General features: G+C 38.1%; 2 protein-coding genes and 1 long non-coding RNA gene across 4 annotated transcripts; 2 read left to right on the plus strand and 1 right to left on the minus strand.

The window, feature by feature from the left end:
- Positions 1 to 1,164: 1,164 nt before the first annotated feature.
- LOC140755539 (uncharacterized) lies at positions 1,165 to 3,731 on the minus strand. Its single transcript, XM_073090821.1, has 2 exons — positions 3,494 to 3,731; positions 1,165 to 2,923 (listed from the first exon to the last, which is right to left on the minus strand). Exons 1-2 carry the CDS (start codon positions 3,677 to 3,679, stop codon positions 2,609 to 2,611), a joined length of 501 nt encoding a protein of 166 aa, XP_072946922.1. The 5' UTR covers positions 3,680 to 3,731; the 3' UTR covers positions 1,165 to 2,608.
- Positions 3,732 to 7,069: 3,338 nt separating this feature from the next.
- Positions 7,070 to 27,287, plus strand: LOC140755538 (uncharacterized). 2 transcript variants are annotated; one of them, XR_012103791.1, is made up of 4 exons: positions 7,070 to 7,142; positions 26,107 to 26,263; positions 26,762 to 26,882; positions 27,223 to 27,287. It is a non-coding gene; the product is annotated as an uncharacterized LOC140755538 (long non-coding RNA). The 2 variants fall into 2 exon arrangements; XR_012103792.1 differs by lacking the exons at positions 26,107 to 26,263; positions 26,762 to 26,882; positions 27,223 to 27,287 and adding exons at positions 7,380 to 7,410; positions 7,685 to 7,885; positions 8,725 to 8,898.
- LOC140755329 (uncharacterized) lies at positions 9,649 to 11,371 on the plus strand (the record flags this gene model as incomplete). The annotated part of the gene is made up of 1 exon (XM_073090523.1): positions 9,649 to 11,371. A coding segment is annotated over one exon (891 nt), but the record flags the coding sequence as incomplete, so codon positions are not given.
- Positions 27,288 to 27,534: the final 247 nt, after the last annotated feature.

Here is a 27,534-nt window from a genome sequence, read left to right on the forward strand (position 1 = left end):
AACATTTAGAGGAAGATGATTTATTTTCATAAATACTTTATAACAATGACGATTATGACAATTAGCTTCCCGCCAAAACTCCATTTCTCCCGCCACGCCGCACCGCGCCTCACCGCACCACAGTTTAAAAATTACTCTGCCACAATTATTTTTAACATTTTATTATTACTTTCTTAAGTTCTATAACATCATAAATTATCAAGTATAAAATATTTAACTAAATATTAAACTTTAGAATCTTACTTAACTTACGTCTATTATTTTAATACTCAATGTATTGAATTACAAATGCTTAAAATTGAAATTTACAATTTCTAGTACACAGAAATTCCCTTACGTAACTTTGGGATACATTTGGTTCTACATTCTTGTAATTTTTTAAAATCAAAATCAACTTTAACCTGTGGCTGACGTGAATCTATTGTTAATATAACTGAGGCGTAGTCCGACAGACGTAAAATTAAATACGCCTATATTTATTATATGTATAAGAAAAATATTAAATATGGAGGCTTATAAATTAAACTAAATATTTATTTTGTATTTTTTATTGATAATATACATATTTTTTGTTTATAATTGTTTTTTTTATATGATACTGTAAATATTTGTATAGTTTCTTAATTTAGATAAAATTCTATGATAAAATTGTGAATAAAATTAAACTATGTACTATTTATTCTGTATAAATATAAATAATTTTAACAAATTTTTACACGAGGTGTAAATAACAAAACTAAAATACTTTTTTTATTTTAATTATCATATATTTTAAGAACTACAACAGGAAAATTGTTGAGATCATATGATACTTAAATTAAAATAATAATAATTTAAAAATTAAAAACGTACGTACGTACGTACAAGGAAAATCGTTAATCCTGACAATCCTGATGAGAACTGGACAGAATTATTTAAATCATGTATTGTCATCGGTTCTTAACAAGTATTCAAAATTTTAAATTAATCGGACCGTTCAAAGTGGGTAAAAATCGTGTTCAAAGATTCCGTTACATACATACATACAGGACAAGCTAATAAAAGCGTGGTAAAAATTGTACCTAAACTAAAGGTACAAATCAGTCAAGTTTCAACTTTTATAAAAAACTAACTAAAATTTACAATCTTCACATAGTTGCGAGGCACACGACCGCAAACGAAGACAAATTGGCTTTTTACATGCGCAGCACGAAAATCTAGTTTGTCTTTTAAGCCTACTGGGACAAATACTGCACAACTTTCTTCCTGATGGTCCCTCAGGCTGCGTTTGGGGCTGCGGCAAATCATTGCCCAGAACTCTTTGTATCGTCACACGCAATTCTCTTGGAAGTCGGTTATTATAAACTCTTTCTTTTAATGCAGGGAGGACTAAGTCCCGTGCCAATGATAAAGTGAAGTCTCCTCTCCTTAGTTTAGCGTCTACACAGTGTCGATACAAAACAAAGCTATTCAGCGCTGAAAGATCTAAAAGTCTGTAAAAGATTGCCAGTGGCCAACGACGAGTTTTGCGAGCGCATGAGTAAAGGGCACATACTTTGTCGATATCAAAAACCTTCGAATGGTAATCAAGAATCATCATTGGTTTTTGTGTCGCCTCATCAATACTTGCGACATGGTGGGATGATGAAATCAATATTACTGCTTTATGTCTTTTGGGCACGTAAGATAGTAGTGTGTAATCTTTGCTAAAACCATACAAGTAACTCCCTGCTTCCCGGGTTTTATTTGCCTGAAATTCTGGTGGAATTTCTCGCGTGTTCCTATCGAGTGTTCCCAAGAAAGTTAAATTTTTGGCCTTTAGAATCTCCATTAATTGCATGGAGCTAAATTTATGAGCAGTTATGTTTCTATTGCTATTTTCGATCGGTTTTGATACCCGAAGAACGGATTGTGTTGGAGCACTGAGTTTTTTTTCTTCTACCGAAAGATCTTTACCATCTGAACCTTTCCCACAATAAATATAAGCGTTATAAACGTAATGTGTATCAGAGTCGGCTAAAATAACAACTTTTAGACCGTATTTGGCAGACTTGGGCATGTTGACGATAAACTTACACCGACCTCTAAATGGTATAACCATCGCATCGACACAAGCATTCGGTCCCAAATTGTAGCTGTTCTTAGAATTCGCTACAAATTTGTCAAAAAGCCATGATACTGCTGCTAAAGGATCAGATTTCAAACGCTCTGCGCGGTTATTCGCGTTATCGAATCTCAAACAGTTGATGAGAGTATAAAATCTATATTTTGACATGACACAACGAAAGATCTCATGACCCGTGCCATCTGTGGCAAACAAACAGTTTGCATCCACACTATTACATTTCAACACAGACGTATAGTACAGTAGACCAATCAAACTCCGTATTTCAGTGTGCGTAGTTTCTTTCAGCTCCTGTCTGTCTGTATTCTGAAATTTTTGTCGATACATTCCCAACTTTTCATTCGTGTACTGAACAACATTTGTTATCATTTCAGGGTCAAATATCTTCGACCAGAGCTCCACAAAGCTGTGTAAAGCAAGTTCTTCAGTTGGTTGAGATACATGTTCTATCTTCTGGATTTCTGTTGTATGATTCACTGGAGTTTTAGACCACAAAAATCCGTTTTAGCCAATATAGTGTGAAATAGCTTCACCACATTTCTCTGTCCTTTCTGCTTCGAGTGGTGTGTTACCTGTATCATCTTCACGATGATTACTGTCACTTTCAGATTCCTCGAATTGCTGTATTTGATTTTTTCTTACCTCTCCATCTTCAATCTCATATTCTGTATCTTCGACTGAACCGTCTACGTCACTAAAATCTTTCTCCTCTCGTAACTGCTGTAGCCATTCTTCAATTTCTTCAGCGCCAAGTAAATTAATAAACTTTCCCTCAGAGTCACGTTTAACAGACCCACAGCGATCCTCTTGGTCGGACATCTATAAAAGAAACAAATAAAATAAATGTTCGACCACTTACACGCAGCGCATACTAGCCCTAAACCAAATGTGTTTTTTTAGTAAATAAAGATGTTCTACCACGATGAAAATAATTCATGACGGATTGTTTGGTTAGCGGTGTCTGACAGACTACCACCAGAAGGCCTTAATATTTCTGCCCCGGGCCTTCGACGACCTTAGTCTGCCACTGTCAACAGCAGTGCTAAGAGCTGCTGTGTTCTTGTTTAAGGGACTTGCCATACCACCAATTATGGTTGGTATCAGTAATCCTTGCGGGTAGAAATGTAACTGTGGCTGACTTCAGGTATGAACTTAATCTTATCTGGGGTTCATTAAAAATGTTCAAGGTCGCCAGTAGCCACTTAGGTCTTTTGGATATTAGTGTGAAGATGTACACGTGTGCGTATGAGGGCATACATGGCTTCATGTAATTTTGTACATGTGTGCGTGTGCATAAGAGAGCGTGCATGTGAGAATGTGATTGTCGAAGTTCGAGAAAAAAATACTTGAACGTAAACGTAAAACAGGGAATAACTTTAAAATATTAACCTGCAAACTGCTGCTATCGGGAATTACATTAACATCACCTTCATGGTGTGCTGTCTCCTTCTTGACACAAGCATCAGTCCCGCGCAGTGCCCCCACTGTCTCCATGTGGATATCTATGGGCTCCTCCTTTATCATCACTTCCACAGGACCCTTTGTGTGCACACTGGGTACTGTTACCTCCAACATCTCTTTAGGAAGTTCTACTAATGGAATAGGGTCATGTATAACTTGTACTGGAGATTCTGTAAAAAAAAAACATTTGATTTGGTAAACTAGGTACATAAATGATACATTAATACAGTCAGGCAAATAACTGTTACATCATGACTTGAAGACACAATTTTTTTATTAATATAGGAGTAGCAGACGAGCTTGCAGTCCACCTGATGGTAAGTGGCTCCTGCCACCCATGGACATCTGTAATCAACCCCAGATAGGATAGATATTCCTACCTGAGGTCGGCCACAGATGCGCCGCTACCCCTGAGGACTAAGCTGGAACGCCTCGGAAAAGTATGTCTCCCTTACCACACCCTTCAAACCGGAACACAGCAGCGCGTAACACTGCTGTTATTAGGCAGAAATAGGTGTGGCGGTGGTGCCGCCGGAGTCGAACCACAAAGGGTTCTACCACCTTCAAATTGACACTGTATTTTTTGTAATATAGAAGAAACATGAGCATGCAGTCCACCAAATAAGTGGCTAAGTATAGCTATACACTTGTTTCTACCTAAAACTGTGGTAAGAGAGACATACTTTTCTACATTACAGCTTAGTCCTCTGGGGTAGTGGCGCATCTCAGGTAACATTGGTGTAAAACTACTAGTCCGCTCTAAATATAGAAATGAATCGCGTCACCATAGCACATTGTATGACTACACCTGTGCGCAACAACGTCAGAGAGGACTAGCAGTTTGACACGGACTATATTAATGTAATTAGACAACCCGCGTGGCGAAGGGGTCACCATACCGGTCTGATGCGCAAAGGGTCCTGGGTTCGATCCCCAGCCAGACAGATATCTAAATGATGAATTTAGATTTCTGTTTCTGGGTCTGGGTGTTTGTGTATTCTATGTGTGTTCATGGCACCCACTGCACCGGGAATCCTAGTGTGGGGCTGTGAGTGTAAAAAGCGTTTATTTATTTATTTAATCTTATCTATGGTTGATTGTAGATGTCCACCATTGTGATGTTCAGATGAACCACTTGCTCGTATGCTCCTATATTATATATTACTAGCTATATAAATAAAAAAATGTTAAGGGTGAACAACCCTTATCACTTAGCGGTATGAAAAATAGATAGTAGCCGATTCTCAGACCTACTGAATATGAATATAAAATTTGGTGAAAATCGGTAAAACCGTTTCGGAGGAGTACGGTAACTAACATTGTGACACGAGAATTTTATATATAAGATTTAACTGTATTTTATACGAACCAGGCAGAGGTGATGGTCCACATTCTGGCATTTGTTTCCATAGCCTGTACATCCGACAATATTCAGCATTACATTTTTGTGTCGAATGTATTTTTGAAAGAGAATTTGAGTTTTTTTTTTTCGTTCACGATAATTTTTACAATTCTCCGCATTAGAAAATGGCATCTGGTTAACTGAAAAAATTTAGAAAACAATTTTTATAGTGATATTGGTAATAAAATATTAAAAAATTTTAACTACGTAGATTTGAAGGTGGCAGAACCCTTTGTGGTCCGACTCCGGCGGCACCACCGCCACCCGCCACTCCTATACCTAAAAGCAACAGTGTTAAGCGCTGCTGTGTTCTGGTTTGAAGTGTGGTAAGGGAGACATACTTATCCGAGGCGTTCCAGCTTAGTCCTCAGGTGTAGCAATTTTAGATAAGGTAGCAATCAATACAAGCAATAATTATTATTTTGTAAACAAATAAAAATGATATATCGACACTTCATATCATTACAGAAACATATAGTTAGTAAAAAAGGCTTACCTTATTAACAATCCGAACTATTTAAATAGTATTTTCGCGCCTTCCGCGCACTTAATTAAATTTAGTTGAAATACAATGCATTTTATGCTATTTTACAAATAAAAATATTATTTTTTTATTTGTTATGACAGATTGTCAGTCTGTGAGGCAATGTCGCCAACTAAAAACGGCAAATCCTCGTTTAAAAACTGTAGAAATCTGGAAATCTCATAAATATTTACATTCATATCATTAAAGTATATAATTGTTTTGTTTATTTAAAATACATGTTGGCAATTATCTTAGATTATTTTATTCATAGACTTAGAATGTTTTCGCTACGCTAAAGACCAACAAAGCATGAGACAGACATATGTCAACTCATATAGACAATCTACTAGAGAGAAAAAGATGCCAACAAAAGTGACAGTGTGTCAATTTCTCTTCGAATAAGCGGCCTTAAGCTCCCCCGAATACGAGACGTTTTAATGTTTTAGTGAAAATCAAACTACTATTTATGTATTTCTGATTTTTGGTTACAATGGTGTCTTGCTGTATTGTTAAGTGTATTGTTACAAGGAAAAATAATCCACAAAAGTATACGTTTCACAGGTAAATACGATTTTTCTATCCCAGGGTTTTAAGCAATATTTCGTCAAATTTCATATTAGTTGGTTTTATACATAGTTTATACAATTTCATATTAATTTATCTTGCTATAAATACATATATTTCATAGCTAGAAGTAAAGTTACCAAAATATATACGAGAACTAAATTATTAATCCACGCTAGGGATTGACAATATGGTGACGTCATATTGTATCGATAATGTGTCGATAATATATTGTAAAAATAAATATCATTCCTTTATATCCTTTATATCGTTTTTTCCTATATAAACAGAACATAATCTTGGTTGACGGATAGTAACGAAATTTACATATTCTGATTTTTTATGTCAAATACCCTGTTATTATAACTCGAATAATTTTTGTATCACCTATATCTTTTCAAGGATACCGAGTCGATCAAGCGAGGTTCGCGACAAATGGATAAAAATAATAAATCGGCCAGACTGGACTCCAAATAAATCGGCAGTTATATGTAGCAAATATTTCGAAGAAGACATTTCTATGAGTTATGTATCGTTTAATTTATTTTTTTATATTTCGTAATACTTGTTTTATGTTTTATAATATTAATAAATAATCATCTATAAAAATATAGTATTTCATTATTTTTTTGTAATAATTTGAACACAAAAGCTACTTTGCCAACTTAATACTGGATGTTAATCGATAAAAATATGAAGGTAACAACACTATTACGCACACATACACATATAAGTTTTGGTAACGCGTTTAATCTGACATTGTGTATCTTTGACATCCTATATCTATGATTTTATTGTTTAATATTTACGTGGAATGATATTCTATATGCCAGTAAAAAGAACGCGAATCGCGTTATCTGCATGTTTTGATTTGTCAAAATACTAGGTTATAGTGTATAATGTATAATCTATGAGGACTATGTAGCTACCATGTTTTGGGGAAACGTATGTAAAACGCTATAATATTCAAGTTAATGGTTATTATCAAAGAGAATATAATCACTACGTTTTAGTTATTATAAAAGATTTATAGCTACCAAATTTGGAGAAAAGTAAAAAAAACACTGAATGTAAAAGAGTAAAGAGTAAGTAATAGTTTACTAAATCAAGTTTTATTTTGAAAATAAAGGTATGTATTAATTTTCATGTGTCGTTAATGTTTTGAGCAAGTTATGCCGTAACGCGTTATTGGCACGGAATCTCGCGTATCGGATTGGATACTTGCTGCATGGATTTTGGTTTTTGTATTTTAAGTTGTTGTTTTGTATTTAAATTTTACAATCAATGAAGTTTCTTTTAATGTATATTTTTTGCGTTTTAAGGGAGGAAGTTATTTATTAATGAAAATGAAAGGTAAATAATTACTTTATATACTTAATTAATGAATTAATTTATAAGTATTATAATGTATATGAATACTAATACCAGATTGAGACTACATGTAGCAGTGGCGGACTAAGGTCGCCCGCCCTTCCGCCTCCCTAGTCATTAAAAAAAAATATCTGATTTGAATGTGCATTTAAATGCACAATGTCAAGTATAGGGTTAAGAATAGTAGATATATTTTTTCCATGTAAATTGATATGTCTACTGCCGTATTTCACCTTATTACCATTTCAATTTTTAGTAAAAATGAACAGAACTAAAGCCTCTGTAGCCCAGATTACTTATTTAAGTGATTACATGAAAGCTAACACAAGTATGGCGTCGAGGGATTTGCGAAACAGTTTACAGGGGCGAGCAGATTTAGAGAGACAGTGGCAAAAACTAGCTGATAAATTAAATTCTTTAGGGGGGGGCAATCAAAAGCGCCACTAAGTGGAAACAGGTATATAATATGTATTCACGTTCTTTAATTAATATTAAATAAGTACTTTATGTATTTCTGGCTAATACTGCTCGTTGCTAAAGGGAAGCAGGAGGGTAGGACAGCGGTCACCCTTTACATATAGATTACAAAGTTGTCTTACTCATTTGATTATCAATAAAGTTGCTAACAGCGGCGAGTGCCCCTCCACTCTCTAGAAATGCAGAATCGTCTACATAGATACACAATACAATATACATACGCTAGCTATATATACTAGCTGCCCCACCTTCTATCACTGTTCCTATTAGTGATCGAAGTGCCCCACACCTCCAGGATGATTGAGATTGTGATTGAGTTGGCAATGCTCTTGTATCTCTACGTATGCTGAAACTAACGGGGTACCCCCGTTAGTTTCAGCATCCTGACGTATTTGTAATGAAAAATTGTATGAAAATACATTAGGCGGGCACTCACGGCAGTTGCAAGCTGAACGACTTATTTCTACTAAATTAGTGTAGTCCGCGCCAAACTGCTAGTCCACTCTGAAGTTGTTGCGAGCAGGTGTAGTCATACAATTTGCTATGGCGACGCGATTCATTTTTATATTCAGAGCGGACTAGCAGTTTTACGCGGTTTATATCATAGTGTGAGTTTTTACGTTTGCTTAAAAAATATTTACGTTTTCGCTCACAGCCCCCCCGTGGACCGTATCGGAACTAAAATTTCGCAATATAAATTTCCAAAACGCCATAGGTTATACGCGGCAGGCGCCCGCGTAATATTTAGAATATATTTTATGTACTTATATTATTACGATCTATTATTTCATTAGAAACTAACAAGTTCAATTATTTTAGGCTTGGCGTGATCTCAGGAACAATGTTAAAAAGAAAACTTCCTATAAAAATAAGATACATGGTAATGGTACTGGCCACCAACCAATGGGGGTTTTAAAAACCAATGGGGTTTTGCTGCCAGTAACATGTAATTTCAAAGGGCCTACAGGGACGGAAGACAAAGTCGTATCTGTGATGGGTACCTACGGTTTGAATGAAGGTGGGAAAACTAAGGTATGTATTCAAATAAAATGTTTGTAATTGTGTAATTCTACTCATTAATAGTGATCGATCAAAGCTGTTTTCAGCCGAAAGCGAAACTTTAGTGTAAAGAAATTATTTTTGAAAATTTATATAATCCTCTGGAATATAGAGATTTACGCTCTCTTTAACATTTAGACTAGTTAAGTATTCATTTATATTTTTGATGTGAAACATCTATAGCCGCACGTAAAACCGATTTCTGGCTATACGATGGTACATATATACAGTCTATATGCAGTAGTGTGTACGGTGTGGCGACGCGCCGCCACGCTATACGATGGTATATATGTAAAGAAAATATATTTCCTTTATTTTATCGTTCTAGATTATTTAGTAAAAATCTATGTTATATAACCTATGTTGAAATAGATAGCGCAATACGATTATTATCTGTGGTAGTTATGCTAAAGAAAAGGATTTTAAGATCTGTCAAAAAACAAAGAACACGGAAAATTTGTGACACAGTATTGGAGATTAAAGAACGTTTAAAAAGGGAATTTGGAATTCAAATAATACACTTTAATCGTCGTTTCTTTGTTTTTACAGGTAAGATATAAATTTGTTACTGGTAAATAAGTGTAATTATTACGTTTGTGCTAAAATAAAACTTTGTTTTTACAGAGCAACACGAGGTTATTATTTAGCCATTATTCCCAACAAACACATTATAAAACGAAGAAAAGACACCAAACACGTGCATTATGGATCCCACTAAGTAAAGAATTGGCGAAAGTATATTTAGATGCTGGTGAAAATGTACAATTCAGTGACCAATACTTAGATGAAATTACAGAAGGAACAATGATTCCACATAATAACACGAGAACCAATGTGTTAGAAAAAATAAATATAAGCAAAACCGCAGAAAGATTTTTGTTAGAAAAATTTTCCAGTAAAACTTCAAATGCTAATCAATGGATCACCGAATTTGAAAGGGAATGTGGAAGATATGATATAACACAAAACGAAGAGAAAATTGAGATTTTGAAACATCTGCTAGAAAAACAATGCCTAGATTGGTATGGAAGTATGTTAATTAAATTAACGGTGAACTCTGAGTGGTCACTGTGGAAAGATAATTTTTGTGAAACTTATGGAAATAAAGGTTGGTCACAAATAAAATATGCATTTACATTTAGATTTCAAAATGGATCATTACTGGAATATGCCACTAAAAAAGAAAAACTGCTATTAGAAGTTAATAAGCACATTGACACACAAACATTGATAAATCTTATTGTAATTGGACTACCAAGTTATATAATGGAGAAAATAAATAAAGAATCTGTAAAATCAACTGCAACCTTGTATAATGAAATCGGAAAGCATGAATATGTGGTGTACAAAAAGAATTTCTACACTCCTAAACAAAACAGTTTTGATTCTAAAGGAAAGGACAAAAAGAAACCATGTAAGATTTGTGAAAATTTAAACAAAGGTGTTCGACTCCACCCTGAAGAAAAGTGTTGGTTCAAACAAACAGATAATTATCAAAAGAAAAACTATAGTAGAACAGTAAACCATTCAGTGATTGATGTTGAACTCAACAATAATGACTCAAAAAACGAATAATCACACCATTAATAAAAGTAAGTCTACTATTAAACAAACAAATAAAGATATTTGGAGTGTACGACTCGGGCTCAAATATCTCAATAATTAATTCAAAGTTGGTAAGACTACCAGGAAAAAGAGATCTTGTTACAAAGACTGATAACCTAATAACTATTAATGGTGTGAAACAGACAGTAGGTGTGACTACTATAAAAATAAAAATATTTGATATAGAAGATGAAGCCGATGTTTATATAATTGATGGAGAACAATTTAAATATGATTTTTTAATTGGATTGGACATCATAAAAAGATTTAAACTAATACAAGACGAACATTTACAAATAAGTCAGAGAAAAGATAAAAACGAAAATATTACATATAAAGATAAAAAAGAGGAAGACACAAAAAGCAAATATGTAATAAATTTCAATGAACATACACAGGAAGAGGATTTGAAAATAAATATGGGGAACTTGAATACTCAACAGAAGACAGAAATATATAAACTGATAAATTCATACAAATCAATTTTTGCTAAAGATAAATATGATATTGGCACAGTTAAAGAATATGAAGCACGTATTGACCTACTCATTGATAAATATTGTTGTAAGCGACCATATAGATGTTCACAAGAAGATAGAAAAGAAATAGAGGAACAAATAACAAAATTACTCGATAGAAACCTTATTGAGGAATCCTATAGCCCATTTGCAGCGCCCGTGACACTAGCTTTCAAAAAGGAAGACAACAGAAAATCAAGATTATGTATAGATTTTAGAGATCTAAATAAAATTGTAGTACCACAAGCTCAACCGTTTCCACTGATCAATGATTTAGTGGTTAAGACCAGTGTTCAGTTTTGTCTATGGTTCTACGTATTAATTATCTGTCGTTGGTATTAATTTTAATCTGTAGGATTAAAAGCATAGAGATTTATAGTTTGAAATAGTTCGTTGTAGTACCGTTGTCGTCGTGTCGTTCGCGGTGGTGTATGCCGCCACCGGGATAAAACTTGTTCGAGAAGCTTCGGAGTTGTCGGTCGCGCTCGCGCATATTTGTCGTTTTAGTTATACTCCGAAGTAGAAGCCACTATTCGTATTCGTAGCGTTTCCTTTAAATTCGCGTTAACTTCATTGTTCGCGGTGCAACGTGCTGTAAGATCGACGCCACGTGAGAAGAGGAAGAAGGTAGAGGTAACCGGTAGACCATTCCGAGGTAAGACTAGCTAGCTCGAGCTTAGGGTGAGTTGAAGGTGCCTTATACCTAGTACAAGAGGCTGCGCCCATCAGCAGCAGGTGAGTGCGTGACCCTATAGCACTTTGCATCTTATTTTTCGTATATACAGTCCACTTAACCTTCTTCGGGACACGGTCATCCTGTCCATCGAAGAGAGGAACATTCGGTTCCTTATTTGTTCTAACGGCCGCGGAAATCTTAATATTTTCGGTCTCGGAGCCGAATGCATAACATTTTTGGTCTTCGAGACGTATTCACCACATTTTTGGCCATCGTGCCGGATGTATGTTTGACATTTTTGGTCACTTCGGCGGATCTTAATTGTTCCATCGTCCTAAACACCATTTTTGCTATTTTCCGTCGACCGAACATAACGAACATTGAAATTAATTTTATCGTGTCGTATTTCGCTAAAGGAACGAACATTTACGTAAAGTGGCTTCTAAATTTGTCGTTTCGTGTCGTATTTCGTATTAGATTTGCTATTTTGTATTGCATTTCTATAAAATTTCGTAATTTTCGTTTTGTCGATTAACATTTTATGTTGAGGGTGGGTGTGATTCTTTACAACTCATCACTTTGTTAGTTGTACTTAGGTCCCGCCATCTTTGCGCTATTTTTATTAATAGTCGTTGGTTGTCAGTATTGCATTGCGCCATATTTATTTGTCGTTGGTCATATTGTCAATACTGTCAAATTGTATTAGACTTTGACGTATAATTGTGTCGAAGTCAGCTGTCAGTGACATTGCAATTATTTGCTATTGTTGTCGATTTCGTTAAGTTTATAAACTTATATCAATTAATGACAATGTCTACTGGGAGCAACGAAAGTGGCGCAAGTGATGGGGACGTTAATAGGATTGCCCGGGATTACAGTATGATGCGATTGGAGTATATAGCGGGATCGGATATGACAGGCTGCGTTGAGGAGGACCTTAGGGAACTTTCAAATGAATTCCATAAAGCGCAAATAAATTTATTGCGTTCATTAAGTGCTGCCCAACGCCAGTCTGAAATTGGTGTAACTGCATCATTTGATACAAAATTTAGAAGTGTTTTGGCCCGTCTGCGGCATTTAAATAGTGACCGTCAGATTAAACAAGAAGTAGTTTCGGGTTTTGCTAAGCTGCCTAAAATTAACATTAAGCCATTCGATGGTAAACTAGAAAATTGGTTATCTTTTAAACAATTATTTGAGTCGTTGATCCATAATAGAAATATTCCTAATGTGGAAAAGTTACATTACTTGTTAACTTGTGTGGAAAATAAAGCGTATGATTTAATCAGGAACTTTCCACTCACGGATGAAAATTATATAGACGCATATGAAACACTTAATAAATATTATAATAAGAAGCGCTATATAACGGCCTCCTATTATCAAAAGTTGTTGTCATGTGAGCCAGTGAAAACAAAATCAGCTGTAGAACTTGAGCGTGTTCATAGAACTTTTGTGGAGAATTTAAGTGTTTTGGAAAAGTTTGGATTACCAGATAAGAACTTCATGTTGTTCCATTTATTTTGGTCAAAATTAGATCGGGCCACAAAAGAATCATTTCAATTAGAATTTAATTCAGATGAGATACCAGAGTTCACTCAAGTTCAGGATTTTGTTGAGAAACAAGTTAGGGCATTAAGTGAGGTAACTCCGAACCCAATATTAAGTAATGTAGGAATATCAAAAGAACCGAAACCAAGTAACTTAGCTTGGTGGTAAGGTCTCTTCGTGGGATCTGCCTGGCTAGCTACCACCCTCAGGCCGGAGTCTACCGCTAATAACGACTCGTCGTGTTTCGGTAGTGCGCCTGGGAGCCAGTTCATCCCTTTATCCCCCCTTCCCATCCTCTTGTGGTGCTTCCGACGGCGTACCTCTCGGGTCCGGTAGGTCTCTTTAAGCGTCGTTGCTCCCGGGGGCGTGGTGTATTGGCGCGGGGGCCAGGGAGACCCGGTGAAACGGTTGTCCGCTGGCCGCCCGCCGGTTAGTTGGGGACCCGAACCCGGGTAACACCGTCAACCTCTGGCCCGGGAGGCTGTCCCGCCAACCGGCGAAAAATCCCGTGGCACGATTACCCTGCCGGAGTAAGAGACCGGAGTGGAGCCGGGTAGTCGTGCACGGGGGGGACCGGGGGCCCTTCCGTCCCCCGCGCCAGCATCCCACATTACCTCTGTGAACACGCCGCTACGAGACCCGCACTTTGTCCCGTGAGGCGGCGACGGAGCACCGCAAATCCTTTCTAATTCCTACGCTCTTCAAAAACCACCATGAAACGGCAGCTAAAAAGGAAAAAGTTATGCACAGCGGCGACCTCCTCCACACTTACTGTGGACATGTGCAACATCAGGGGGCTCCATTCCAATCTGGATGCCGTCCATCACCACCTTGAGACGGCAAAGCCGGCTTTCCTCTTTTTGACGGAGACGCAGATATCGCCCTCGGGCGACACCTCGTATTTAGATTACCCCGGCTATAGTTTAGAACATGCCTTTAGGCGTCGAGCCGGGGTATGTGTGTATGTTCGGGGCGATATCTGCTGCCGCCGTCTCAGCTGCCTTGAAGACAAGGACCTATCTCTGTTGTGGGTGCGCGTAGATATTGGGGGGCAAACCCGCGTCTACGCGTGCCTATATAGGTCCTATAGCGGAGATGAAGAGACAACTCGATTATTCGAGCACGTCCAGTGGGCGACTGACAGAATGCTGCAGCAGTGTCCTTCGGCGGAGTTGGTGATTCTGGGTGACTTTAATGGCCACCACATTGAGTGGCTGGGCTCCCGAACCACTGACTTTGCCGGAAGAACTGCGTATGAGTTCTCCTTGGCATATGGGCTCTCCCAGGTCGTACCCGGTCATACTAGGGTACCTGATATAGAGACCCATACTGCGTCTTTGCTAGATCTTCTGCTGACCAACCGTCCCGAGGAATACCAAGTGATGGTCAAGGCTCCCCTTGGATCTTCTGACCATTGCTTGGTAAGTTCTTCTGTGCCCTTGTCGCGTCCCACGGGGGCTCGACCTCCGGGGAAGCGACAAGTTTGGCACTACAGGTCAGCAGATTGGGACGCGTTCCGGGAATTCCTGGCCTCGTACCCGTGGAGGCAGCTGTGCTTCGTCTCGGGTGATCCTAGCACGTGCGCTGACTCTGTAGCCGACGTAATACGGCAGGGTATGGAATGCTTCATTCCAAACTCTGTCGTGTCCGTCGGTGGACGGAGTCAGCCCTGGTTTGATGGGTCTTGCGCTAAGGCATCACGTCATAAGCAAGAGGCCTACCAAGCCTGGGCGTCAGCGCACGCATGCAAGGATCCGAAGACCTCCGAGCTACGAACCGCCCTTAACGCTACCTCCCGATCAGCAAAGAAGCATATGGCCAAGGCGAAGTCTAGGCACGTTGGCAGAATTGGCGAGCGACTACTTGGTTACCCCTCCGGGAGTCGAGCCTTTTGGTCGCTAGCCAAAGCTGTTGAAGGTAATTTCTGTCGCTCCTCACTACCGCCCCTGCGGAAATCAGATGATTCTCTGGCCCATACGGCAAAGGGAAAAGCCGATCTTCTGGGCGCTCTCTTTGCCTCAAACTCGACTCTCGATGACATGGGGGCCACACCGCCGACCATCCCGCGGTGTGAGAGTTCTATGCCTAATATACGCTTTACGCAGAAAGCTGTCAGGCGAGCTCTATTGTCCCTTGATGTCAAGAAGTCGAGTGGGCCGGATGAAATCCCCGCAGTGGTGCTGAAGACATGTGCTCCCGAGTTGACTCCCATCTTAACGCGCTTATTCTCGCTCTCCTATACCACAGGACAAGTACCGTCTTCGTGGAAGGTAGCCCTCGTTCACCCGATTCCTAAAAAGGGTGACCGCAGTGACCCGGCTAATTACAGGCCTATAGCGATCACCTCCCTGCTCTCAAAGGTTATGGAGCGTGTTGTTAATACCCAGCTCCTGAGGTACCTCGAGGATCACCGGCTGATCAGCGATCACCAATACGGTTTCCGCAAGGGCCGTTCAGCTGGTGATCTTTTGGTGTACCTCACACACCGATGGGCGCAAGCCATTGAGAGTAATGGTGAGGCTTTGGCAGTTAGCCTAGACATCGCAAAGGCCTTTGACCGGGTCTGGCACAGGGCCCTTCTCGCGAAGCTTCCATCTTACGGTCTTCCCGAGAGGCTGTGCACATGGGTAGCCAGTTTTCTGTCTGAGCGGCAAATCAAAGTCGTAGTAGACGGGTGCTGCTCAGACACGAAGCATGTTAACGCTGGCGTGCCCCAGGGCTCTGTTCTCTCTCCCACGCTATTCATTCTGCATATCAATGACATGTTGCAAAAAACTGGCAGCATTCATTGCTATGCAGATGATAGTACGGGAGATGCTGTGTATACAGGCCGTGCAAACACCTCTCGGACTCTCGTGGAGGAAAGCAGAATCCGACTTGTGTCTGAAATCGAAGACTCTCTGGAGCAGGTCTCGACATGGGGTCGACTTAACCTTGTTGAGTTTAACCCCACGAAGACACAAGTCTGCGCGTTTACCGCTAAAAAAACCCCATTCGTCATAGCGCCACGGTTCCAAGGTATTCCACTCACCATTGATAAAAGTGTGGGGATCCTGGGAGTTGACATATCGTGAGACGTGCAGTTCCGGTGTCATTTGGACGTTAAGGCCAAGTTGGCATCAAGAAAGCTGGGCGTCCTGAACAGAGCGAAGCAGTACTTCACTGCGGGGCAACTCCTTCTGTTGTATAAGGCTCAAGTGAGACCTCACATGGAGTACTGCTCCCATCTCTGGGCAGGGGCGCCCCAATACCAACTTAACCCACTTGACTCCGTGCAAAAACGCGCTATCCGAATCGTCAACGACCCCAGGACCTCCGATCGGTTAGAACCTTTAAGCTTGCGGAGGGACATAGGTTCCCTCTGTGTGTTCTACCGGCTTTACAATGGTGAGTGCTCCGAGGAACTATTTGACCTGATGCCTACGTCACCATTCCTCCATCGCACCACTCGCTGAAGGATGAAGTTCCATCCACACCAACTGGACCCGTGGCGGTCCTCCACAGTTCGGTTTGCACGGACATTCTTGCCACGAACGTGCAAGATGTGGAATGAACTTCCTCCTGAGGTATTCCCAGAGCGCTATGACATGGGGCTCTTCAAAAAAGGTGCAAAAAGAGCTCTCCTTCAAAGCCGGCGATGCATTGGCGACTCCTCTGGTGTTGCAAATGTTCATAGGCGACGTTGACTACTTTCCATCAGGTAGCACGTCTGCTTTTTCGTTAGGCTCAAACATATAAAAAAAAAAAAAAAAAAAAAAAAAACTTTAAAAAGTCCAAATCCTCATTTGTCGTGTCGGGAGTGACTTGTGACTTTTGTACTGGCCAACATAGTCTTTCATCATGTAAGAATTTTCTAAATTTAGATATAGATTCTCGATTTAAATTCATTAAAAATAAAAACCTTTGTATCCGTTGCTTTTCGAAAACTCATAGGGTAAAAACTTGTCGAGTCCCTATAAGTTGTGGTGTATGTGGGTGTTCACATAACACATTGTTACATTTTAAAAAATCGGTTACACCATCCGCTGATAGCAATTCCCAACCTGATACTGAAGTTGTTAGTTCTATTAATAATAATGCACAACTGAGTAATATTGTTTTAACTTCTGTCGGTGGTAAAAGTACAATCTTGTTTTCTACAGCTAAGGTTCTTATAAAAGATAGTTGGGGAAACTTTCAACCTATAAGGGTGTTGTTGGATTGTGCAAGCGCTTGCAACTTTATTTCGGTACCATGTGCAAAGCGCCTCGGGTCATGTATTAAAAACACTAAACAATCAATAAATGGAATCGGATCTTCTGTTGCTGAGTCTCGTGGTTCACTATGTTGTGAAATAAAATCCTATAACTCAAATAAAATCGATTTTAAGTTTGAAGCTTTTGTTTTGTCGTCGATATGTAGTGACCAACCTGCACATTTTGTTGATTTTTGTGGTTGGTCACATATTAGGAATTTACCTTTGGCTGATCCAGACTTCGCTCGTCCAGGGGCTATTGACATGCTATTGAATGCGGATATATTTGCTTCATCTCTCATACCTGGTCTGAGACGAGGGAGGCCGGGACAACCAAAGGCTCTAAATACTATATTTGGTTGGATTCTAATGGGTGAGTGTGAGGTAGATCACACACACAACTGTCGTAATGGTAAACAGAGTGATTGTTTTTTCGTCGATAACTCTTATTTATCAAATATAAAATTAGATAACACTTTAAAAAGATTCTGGGAAACAGAAGAGGTTCGCACTCCTGTCTGTAAAATCCTTTCGAAGGAGGATCAAGCCTGTGAAAATTATTTCACTAATAATTATAGTCGTAACGATGATGGTAGATTTGTGGTGCCTCTTCCATTCATGAATCCTGCAGTAAAGCCATCGTTCTCACATTCCCGTGAAATTGCTTTAAAAAGATTTCTCTCTCTCGAGCGAAGACTTAATATAAATGTTGAATTTAGAGATGCCTACGTTCGGTTCATGAATGAGTATGAGGTTGCCGGTCATATGGAGCAGGTGGATCCCCCGACTTCAAGCGTTGGGAAGTTTTATTATATCCCTCATCACGGAGTATTGCGACCAGATTCTGTTAGCACCCCACTTCGTACTGTGTTCGATGCAAGTTGTAGAGATGCTAATGGATTGTCTTTGAATGATACGCTACTTGCTGGGCCTAAACTGCAAACTAATATTTTCGATTTACTTATTCGGTTCCGTTGGCATGCTGTCGTTTTTACTGGTGACGTCAAACAGATGTATAGGCAAATCTTGGTTTGTAGAGATGACACCGAGTACCTACGCATTCTGTGGCGCCCATCTGCTGACGGTCCTATACGTGACTATAGGCTTCGCACGGTCACTTATGGCGTATCATCTGCACCGTTTCAGGCTCTTCGTGCGATCGCTCAACTAGCAGAAGACTCTACCCAAGAACTTCCGGCTGCTTCTACAGTTCTTAGTAGAGACATTTATGTCGATGATATCGTGTCGGGCGCTGACTCGGTAGAGCAAGCTCTACAATTGCGCTCGGAACTCACCAAAATTTTGTCGTCTGGTGGTTTCCATTTAAGAAAGTGGACATCTAATTGTAGTGAGTTTTTCGTTGATCTTCCATCTTCTGACTTATACTCAGAAGAATTTAAACATTTCGAAGAGATGTCAGACCTCTCCTTAAAAATTTTGGGACTTTTATGGCATCCGCAATCGGATGATTTTAGATTTCGTGTCGTCAACCCCGATGATTCTAGGTGCACCAAACGTACCATACTCTCCCATATTGCTCGGATTTATGACCCTTTGGGATTTCTAGCGCCGATTACGTTTTATGCTAAATATCTTATGCAACTTCTTTGGACTTCGGGAGTTTCATGGGACGATAATGTGCCACCTCACATTGCACACGAGTGGTTGCGATTTAAGTCTCAATTGTCGTCGTTAGTTTCGATTACCATTCCTCGGCGTATGGTAAATTCTTTCGTGTCGTTACAGTTGCATGGCTTCTGTGACGCTTCAGAACGTGGCTATTGTGCTGTCACATTCTTTCGTGTCGTTGAGGCGGATGGCTCTACATCCGTTCATTTTTGTTGCGCAAAGTCGAAAGTCGCGCCTTTGCGAAAATTGTCGATTCCAAGATTGGAACTTTTAGCTGCTGTCTTGTTATCTACTTTAATGGAATCAGTGGTAGAGGCTTTAAAACCATTTCATGCAGTTCAAGAACTTTACGCATGGTCTGACTCTACTGTCACTTTGGCTTGGATTAAATCTTGTCCATCCAAGTGGAAAACGTTTGTGGCGAATAGAGTCAGCCACATTCAGAGTAGAGTAGCTCCTGACCATTGGCGTCACGTGAGCTCTAGTTCGAATGCTGCTGATATTGGTTCTCGTGGTACGCTTCCAGCTGACCTCGTTGACTGTTCCATGTGGTGGAAGGGCCCTTCATGGCTTGTAGAGCCAGAGAATGATTGGCCTTCTTCATTATTGGTAGAACAGGACACAGACTCTATCGCAGAAGAACAAAGGATTCTTAGCCTTCTGTCACCGGAAAAGGTGAATCTCGTTAGCGATTTGTTAAATCGTTTTTCGTCGCTTTCGAAAGTAAAGCGTGTTTTGTCATTTTGTTTTCGTTTCGCTCATAATTTGAGAAATTATAAAAATAAATTTGTCGGTGCATTACAGCCTTGTGAGCTACGTCAAGCTTTTGAGTTGCTCATAAAGCAAGCACAAGTAGAGTCGTTTTCGTTTGAATTGGATTGTCTAAGTAAAGGTTCGCCTAATTCGCTACCCAAAGCCTTGCGTAAATTGTCTCCTTTCGTTGATGACGCGGGTATTTTGAGGGTGGGCGGTCGGTTAGCTAACGCTAATGTAGAGTTTACCGTTAGACATCCTATTCTTTTGCCTCGTAATCATAGATTAACATTTCTTATTATCGATGAGTACCATAAGAAATTTATGCATCCTGGTGCTCAAACTCTACAAAATTTACTTTCGCAAGATTTTTGGATTCTGTCGCCCAAACGGGCTATTCGCTCCGTAGTCTCTGGGTGTATAAGGTGTTTTCGTGTTAATCCAAAACCTACGTCAGTTCCTTTGATGGGGAATTTACCTTCGTTTCGTGTGTCTCAAATCAAGCCTTTTTCTAGTGTAGCTGTCGATTACGGGGGACCATTCGACATTGCTCTTAGTCGTGGACGTGGTGTGAGGACGTATAAAGGGTACATTTGCGTGTTCGTCTGTACCTCTACCAAGGCGGTTCATATAGAGTTGGCTTCCGAACTTTCTACTGACGCTTTCCTTGCTGCCTTGCAGAGATTCATTGCTCGTCGTGGTCGTTGTAGTAACATCGTTTCTGACCAAGGAAGAAATTTTGTAGGTGCAAGTAACTACCTTGGCTCTATCATGAAGCAGGCTGCGGAAGGCCGGGAAATAAAGTTCTCGTTTAATCCTCCTGGCAGTCCTCATTTCAACGGTCTAGCTGAAGCTGGAATTAAGTCTGTGAAAACTCACCTTTCTCGTGTCATTGGTAAACAAAGATTGACTTTCGAAGAGTTCTATACTGTCTTGGCTCAGATAGAGGCGATGCTCAACTCCCGACCTTTAACCCCTCTCAGCTCTGATGCGAATGATCTCGTTGCTTTAACGCCGGGACATTTCTTAACTTTAGAACCCTTGTCGATGCTTCCCGAAGAAAATCTAGTCGAACAGGTTATACCTGTCACCCAGCGCTGGAAGCTTATCCGAAAAATGCATCAAGACTTCTGGAGACGGTGGTATCGTGAATACCTACATACCCTACAACAAAAGGCTAAATGGGACAAAACTAGCTCAGGAATTAAAATAGGAACTTTGGTTTTGATAGTAAATGAGACAGTTAATCCATTGGAATGGAAGTTAGGTAGGGTTACAGCTCTACACCCAGGCTCGGATGGTGTTTGTAGAGTAGTTAGTGTTAGGACAATGTCTGGCGAGTATAAAAGGCCAGTCGTTAAAGTTTGTCCTCTACCTTTGTATAACTAGTTACGTTTAAACGTAACTTTTTCTTGTCGTAGGTTAAGTAATTTTTGTTGTTTTCGTAAATACGTAGTATTTAGGTGGGCGGTATGTTCAGTTTTGTCTATGGTTCTACGTATTAATTATCTGTCGTTGGTATTAATTTTAATCTGTAGGATTAAAAGCATAGAGATTTATAGTTTGAAATAGTTCGTTGTAGTACCGTTGTCGTCGTGTCGTTCGCGGTGGTGTATGCCGCCACCGGGATAAAACTTGTTCGAGAAGCTTCGGAGTTGTCGGTCGCGCTCGCGCATATTTGTCGTTTTAGTTATACTCCGAAGTAGAAGCCACTATTCGTATTCGTAGCGTTTCCTTTAAATTCGCGTTAACTTCATTGTTCGCGGTGCAACGTGCTGTAAGATCGACGCCACGTGAGAAGAGGAAGAAGGTAGAGGTAACCGGTAGACCATTCCGAGGTAAGACTAGCTAGCTCGAGCTTAGGGTGAGTTGAAGGTGCCTTATACCTAGTACAAGAGGCTGCGCCCATCAGCAGCAGGTGAGTGCGTGACCCTATAGCACTTTGCATCTTATTTTTCGTATATACAGTCCACTTAACCTTCTTCGGGACACGGTCATCCTGTCCATCGAAGAGAGGAACTTTCGGTTCCTTATTTGTTCTAACGGCCGCGGAAATCTTAATATTTTCGGTCTCGGAGCCGAATGCATAACATTTTTGGTCTTCGAGACGTATTCACCACATTTTTGGCCATCGTGCCGGATGTATGTTTGACAACCAGAAACTCAACATATTTCACTACACTGGACATAAATTCTGCTTTCTGGTCCATTCCACTCAGAATTGAAGACAGAAAGAAAACAGCCTTTGTGACGCAGGATGGCCACTACCAATGGACGTGTTTGCCATTTGGACTAAAGACTTCTCCGGCCATTTTCCAAAGGATACTAGGTAACATTCTGAGAAAATATAAACTTACTGATTTTGCAGTTAATTTTATAGACGATATACTAATATTTTCAAACTCATTTTCTGAACACATAAACCATTTATCACAATTATTAGAAGCTATCAAAAAGGAAGGTTTTAGATTAAAATTCACAAAATGCATGTTTGCTTCAAATTTTGTTAAATATCTTGGTCATATAATACATAATAATACAGTACGTCCCGTGAGAGACAATTTAATCTCAATCAAAGATTTCCCAATACCAAAAAATCAGAAAAACGTTAGACAATTTCTTGGGAAAGTTAACTTTTATCATGAATATTTGCCAGCAAATGCAATAACTTTAGAACCTCTTCACAATTTACTCCGAAAAAATACTAAATTTATATGGTCTCCCGATTGTCAAAAATCCTTTGAAATTATAAAAAAATTATTATGCTCACAACCAATATTAGAAATTTTTGATCATAATTTGCCCATTAAGATTTATACAGACGCATCTATAGAAGGTATTGGAGCAGTGTTAAAACAAACACAACCAAATGGAATAGATAAACCAGTAGCATATTTCTCAAAAAAATTAAACCAAGCTCAAAAAAAGAAACCAGCAATTTATTTAGAATGCCTAGCTGTAAAGGAAGCTATAAGATTTTGGCAATATTGGCTTATAGGTAAAACATTTACTATATACTCTGACCATAAACCACTAGAAAACTTGAACATTAAATCTAGAACAGATGATGAATTAGGAGCTTTAACCTATTATTTATCACAATATAATTTTGTAATAAAATATGCACCGGGTAAACAAAACACTGAAGCGGACTGTTTGAGTAGGAACCCAGTTTTAGAGGCGAATGATGATACAGATGAACAATTGAAAATTGTAAACATGGTAAAATTAAGTGATATTATTACAGATCAAGAACACAATTTAGAGTTACAAAATAATAAATTAAATTTGATACTAAAACATAAAATATACTTTAAGAATATAAAAAAACAAGAAAAAATTATTTTATCAGAAGATTATAGTAAAAAGCTCATTAAATATTTACATGAGAACATGTATCACTTAGGTGTAAAACAAATGCAAAATAAAATTAGTAAATTATATACAGCAAAAAATTTAACTGCAAATATAAAAAATCATTGTAAAAGCTGTGAAATATGTATTAAAAATAAAAGCAGAGGGAAAAATAAATATGGTCTAATGTCACAATTAGGTCCAGCCACAAAACCTCTAGAAATTGTCTCGATAGATACAATTGGAGGTTTTGGGGGCTCACGATCAACAAAAAGGTACCTACACCTCCTTGTAGACCACTTTACCCGATATGCTTACATTGTTACTTCAAAAACACAAAATGCAAACGATTTTATAAAACTAATCAATAAGGTAACAGAATCGGATACTATTGGGATGGTTCTCACCGATCAGTACCCAGGAATAAACTCAAAAGAATTTAAATCATTTTTAAATAAAAAATCAATTCCAATTATTTTTACTGCTGTAAATGCCCCATTCTCTAACGGATTAAACGAACGGCTTAACCAAACACTTGTTAACAGAATAAGATGTAAATTAAATGAAAAAAATAATAATAAAAAAGCATGGACAACCATTGCCCATGAATGTGTAGATAAATACAATAATACTGAACACACAGTTACAGGTTTTGCACCAAAATACTTATTAGATGGTACAGATGTTTCTTTTTTACCAAATGAGTTAAAAGTAAATAAAACAGAAGCTGATTGGATAAAAGATAAACAAATAGCACTTGAAAATTCATTAAAATCGCATAATTACAATAAACAAAAATTTGATAAGAATAGAACTCACTTTGATTTCAATATAGGGGATATGGTTTATGTAGAAAACGGTAACAAATTGAATAGACATAAACTAGATGAACTAAAGATTGGTCCTTATAAAATTATTAAAAAAATTTCAAATTCTATTTTTAACATAGATACAGGTCATAAGAAATCAGAATCTAATCTCTATCATATCACTAAACTCATTCCAGTACCTAAATAAAAATGTGTTTTATACTTACTACTAAGGTATTGAGCTATTGAAGACTCAAGTTTAACTTACTATAACCACTTTATTATTAGGCTAAGTCAAATATTATGTACCAAATTTAAGTTATGATTGTCTTAATATATAAAAAAAAAAAAAATGTAATGTTACATTTTTTTTTTTAAATATTGATCTCCTAATATGTATCTTTTAGTTTCTTTACTTTCATATTAGTTTACTTAAATTATACTTAATGTATATTGTCAAAAGATTTTTAACATTTTTTTCTTGAGGGGGGAGATGTAAAGAAAATATATTTCCTTTATTTTATCGTTCTAGATTATTTAGTAAAAATCTATGTTATATAACCTATGTTGAAATAGATAGCGCAATACGATTATTATCTGTGGTAGTTATGCTAAAGAAAAGGATTTTAAGATCTGTCAAAAAACAAAGAACACGGAAAATTTGTGACACAGTATTGGAGATTAAAGAACGTTTAAAAAGGGAATTTGGAATTCAAATAATACACTTTAATCGTCGTTTCTTTGTTTTTACAGGTAAGATATAAATTTGTTACTGGTAAATAAGTGTAATTATTACGTTTGTGCTAAAATAAAACTTTGTTTTTACAGAACAACACGAGGTTATTATTTAGCCATTATTCCCAACAAACACATTATATATATATACAGTCTATATGCAGTAGTGTGTACGGTGTGGCGACGCGCCGCCACGCTATACGATGGTATATATATACAGTCTATATGCAGTAGTGTGTACGGTGTGGCGACGCGCCGCCACGCTATACGAGGGTATATATACAGTCTATATGCAGTAGTGTGTACGGTGTGGCGACGCGCCGCCACGCTATACGATGGTATATATATACAGTCTATATGCAGTAGTGTGTACGGTGTGGCGACGCGCCGCCACGCTATACGAGGGTATATATACAGTCTATATGCAGTAGTGTGTACGGTGTGGCGACGCGCCGCCACGCTATACGATGGTACATATATACAGTCTATATGCAGTAGTGTTTACGGTGTGGCGACGCGCCGCCACGCTATACGATGGTATATATATATACAGTCTATATGCAGTAGTGTGTACGGTGTGGCGACGCGCCGCCACGCTATACGATGGTATATATATACAGTCTATATGCAGTAGTGTGTACGGTGTGGCGATGCGTCGCCATGCGCAATCGACTGTGCGATTCTCTCCCACTCGATCTGGCGTTAAGCCATCAATAAATTCGTAAATTTTTGTATTTAATGAAAATAAATGTTTATTCAATAAATAGTCATCGTTATCTGGAAAAAAATCGTAATATTTTATTTTATCATTATGACATATTTAGTTCCTATCACAATATGTTCTTTTCTGCATATTACTTTTACAAAAATCACATCTGCCAGGCGTCCCGTGATGGCTCACATTTTTTTTAATTAAATAAAAACTAAAAACCGAATGTTTTATGAACGATATTTCTGTCGTGCCCAAAGTTACGGCTAATTTTTGGCTAAAATTTTCGGTCGGTCTCTATTAATTAATTATGGTTTAGTGTAAATGGATGACATAACTTTCAAACGTCCGTATTTGCATGGACGTTCTTGCAGACGTGGTAATGACTTCCTCCTGAGATATTCCCGTAGCGCTATAACGTTCATGGGGCTCTTCAAAAAAGGCGCCAAAAGCTCTCCTTCAAAGCCGGCGATGCATTGGCGACTCCTCTGGTGTTGCAAATGTCCATAGGCGACGGTGACTGATTTCCATCAGCGATTATATTAACTACAAAAAAACTTATTTTTAAGGTCATACTGATAAATGGAAGCCCCTCACCCTTGTCAAGTACTCTGCAACCGAATTTGATACCTGTACAGTCTGTACCCATAAATCCCTTGCCGGTACCCGTCTGTGAATCAGAGCCACCTAGATGTAAAAAGCGGAGGCGAATCATCTTGAAAGAAGGTAATGTACCTACAATTAATTTTAAAATTATTCAATACGATAATGCATTAACTTATATTATATATGTTCTAAATTTTATTTCTTCTGGGGTATTTAAGAAAAAATATGAGGTTTTCTTTTCTAAATTACAAATTGAATCGACACCTTATAGATGTCAAGTAAATGTTGTAAGTTTTGCAGAAAAAAAAATCGTTGCCGTGTTCGCTTGGCGTTTGGCGCGAACTCCAAATCTCTACTAATTTGACTTGCAAACCTACACAAACTAAGTCAAACGTTCTGTCCACACGGTTGAATTTATGACGATTTGGGAAGCATCCAGTCGTGTGGCGTTACGATTTACGTTGTTTTTTTTTCGTATAATTTTGAACCAATCAATTTGTGATATTTTTTTGAATTGAAATTGTAATACTTGCGCGGGTAAATAGATACACACTTTCTCTAGCGACTTAATTCGGAAGGGGCTTCGCTTTATTCAAATTATATTTCATATTATTACAGATAATTTAAGTTTAAAGCTATCGAAATATCAAGAAGAAATCTTAAAATTAAAAAGAGAACGCAATATGATTGAAAAGAGAAGAAATTGCATCGCAGAAGGAAAAAATGCTGTACTAAATAGGTAACATTTATTTGTAAAAGTACATTTTGATTAGCGAAAATTAAATTTAAATCAAATTAGTCTGATGGAATCAAAATCAAATGATTTTATTTACATTGTATATTATCAGAACTCGTTTTACGGTTCGTATGCAATGATGATGCAATGAGTAAAATACTCTTACTGAACCTCAGCTGTCTGTCCTTCTGTCACAGGGTTCTATCTTTTGCAGTTTCATAGATATATACTAGAATTTTAGTGTATTGCTTTACGAATATTGTATTATTATAGATTCTATTACGTATTACTGGTCTACTATGGGTATGAATGTATAATTTTAATATTGAATGTATTTTTACAGGATTGCCGATATTTTAGAGAAGTTGATTTGATGAACTTAACAATAAAAATAATTATAATTTAACATTGTTTAATTTTATTTCTTCAGTGTTCCGTAGTTAGAAAAGGAAATTTTATATATCTAGGGAGAAATCAGCCTCCTTATAATATACTAGCTGACACGGCAAAGTTTGTACTGCCTTAAAATCTATTTATCAAATATATTTCATATAAAATATAGCCTATGTTACTCGTGGATAATGTAGCTTTCGAATGGTGAAAGAATTTTTAAAATCGGTCCAGTAGTTTTTGAGCCTATTCATTACAATCAAAC

Source organism: Epargyreus clarus, unplaced genomic scaffold (assembly GCF_041222505.1).
Source record: "Epargyreus clarus isolate Ecla_fem2 unplaced genomic scaffold, WU_Ecla_fem_2.2 ptg000033l, whole genome shotgun sequence".
In the NCBI taxonomy this organism is placed as follows: Eukaryota; Metazoa; Arthropoda; class Insecta; order Lepidoptera; family Hesperiidae; genus Epargyreus; species Epargyreus clarus.

What these genes read in the sequence shown, in the direction of transcription:
- LOC140755539 (XM_073090821.1), bottom strand. Translation starts at nt 3,679, where the DNA reads ATGTTGGAGGTAACAGTACCCAGTGTGCACACAAAGGGTCCTGTGGAA. An exon ending in CCGATAGCAGCAGTTTGCAG is followed by an intron (nt 2,924 to 3,493) that starts GTTAATATTTTA and finishes TTTCTTTTATAG; the next exon opens with ATGTCCGACCAAGAGGATCG.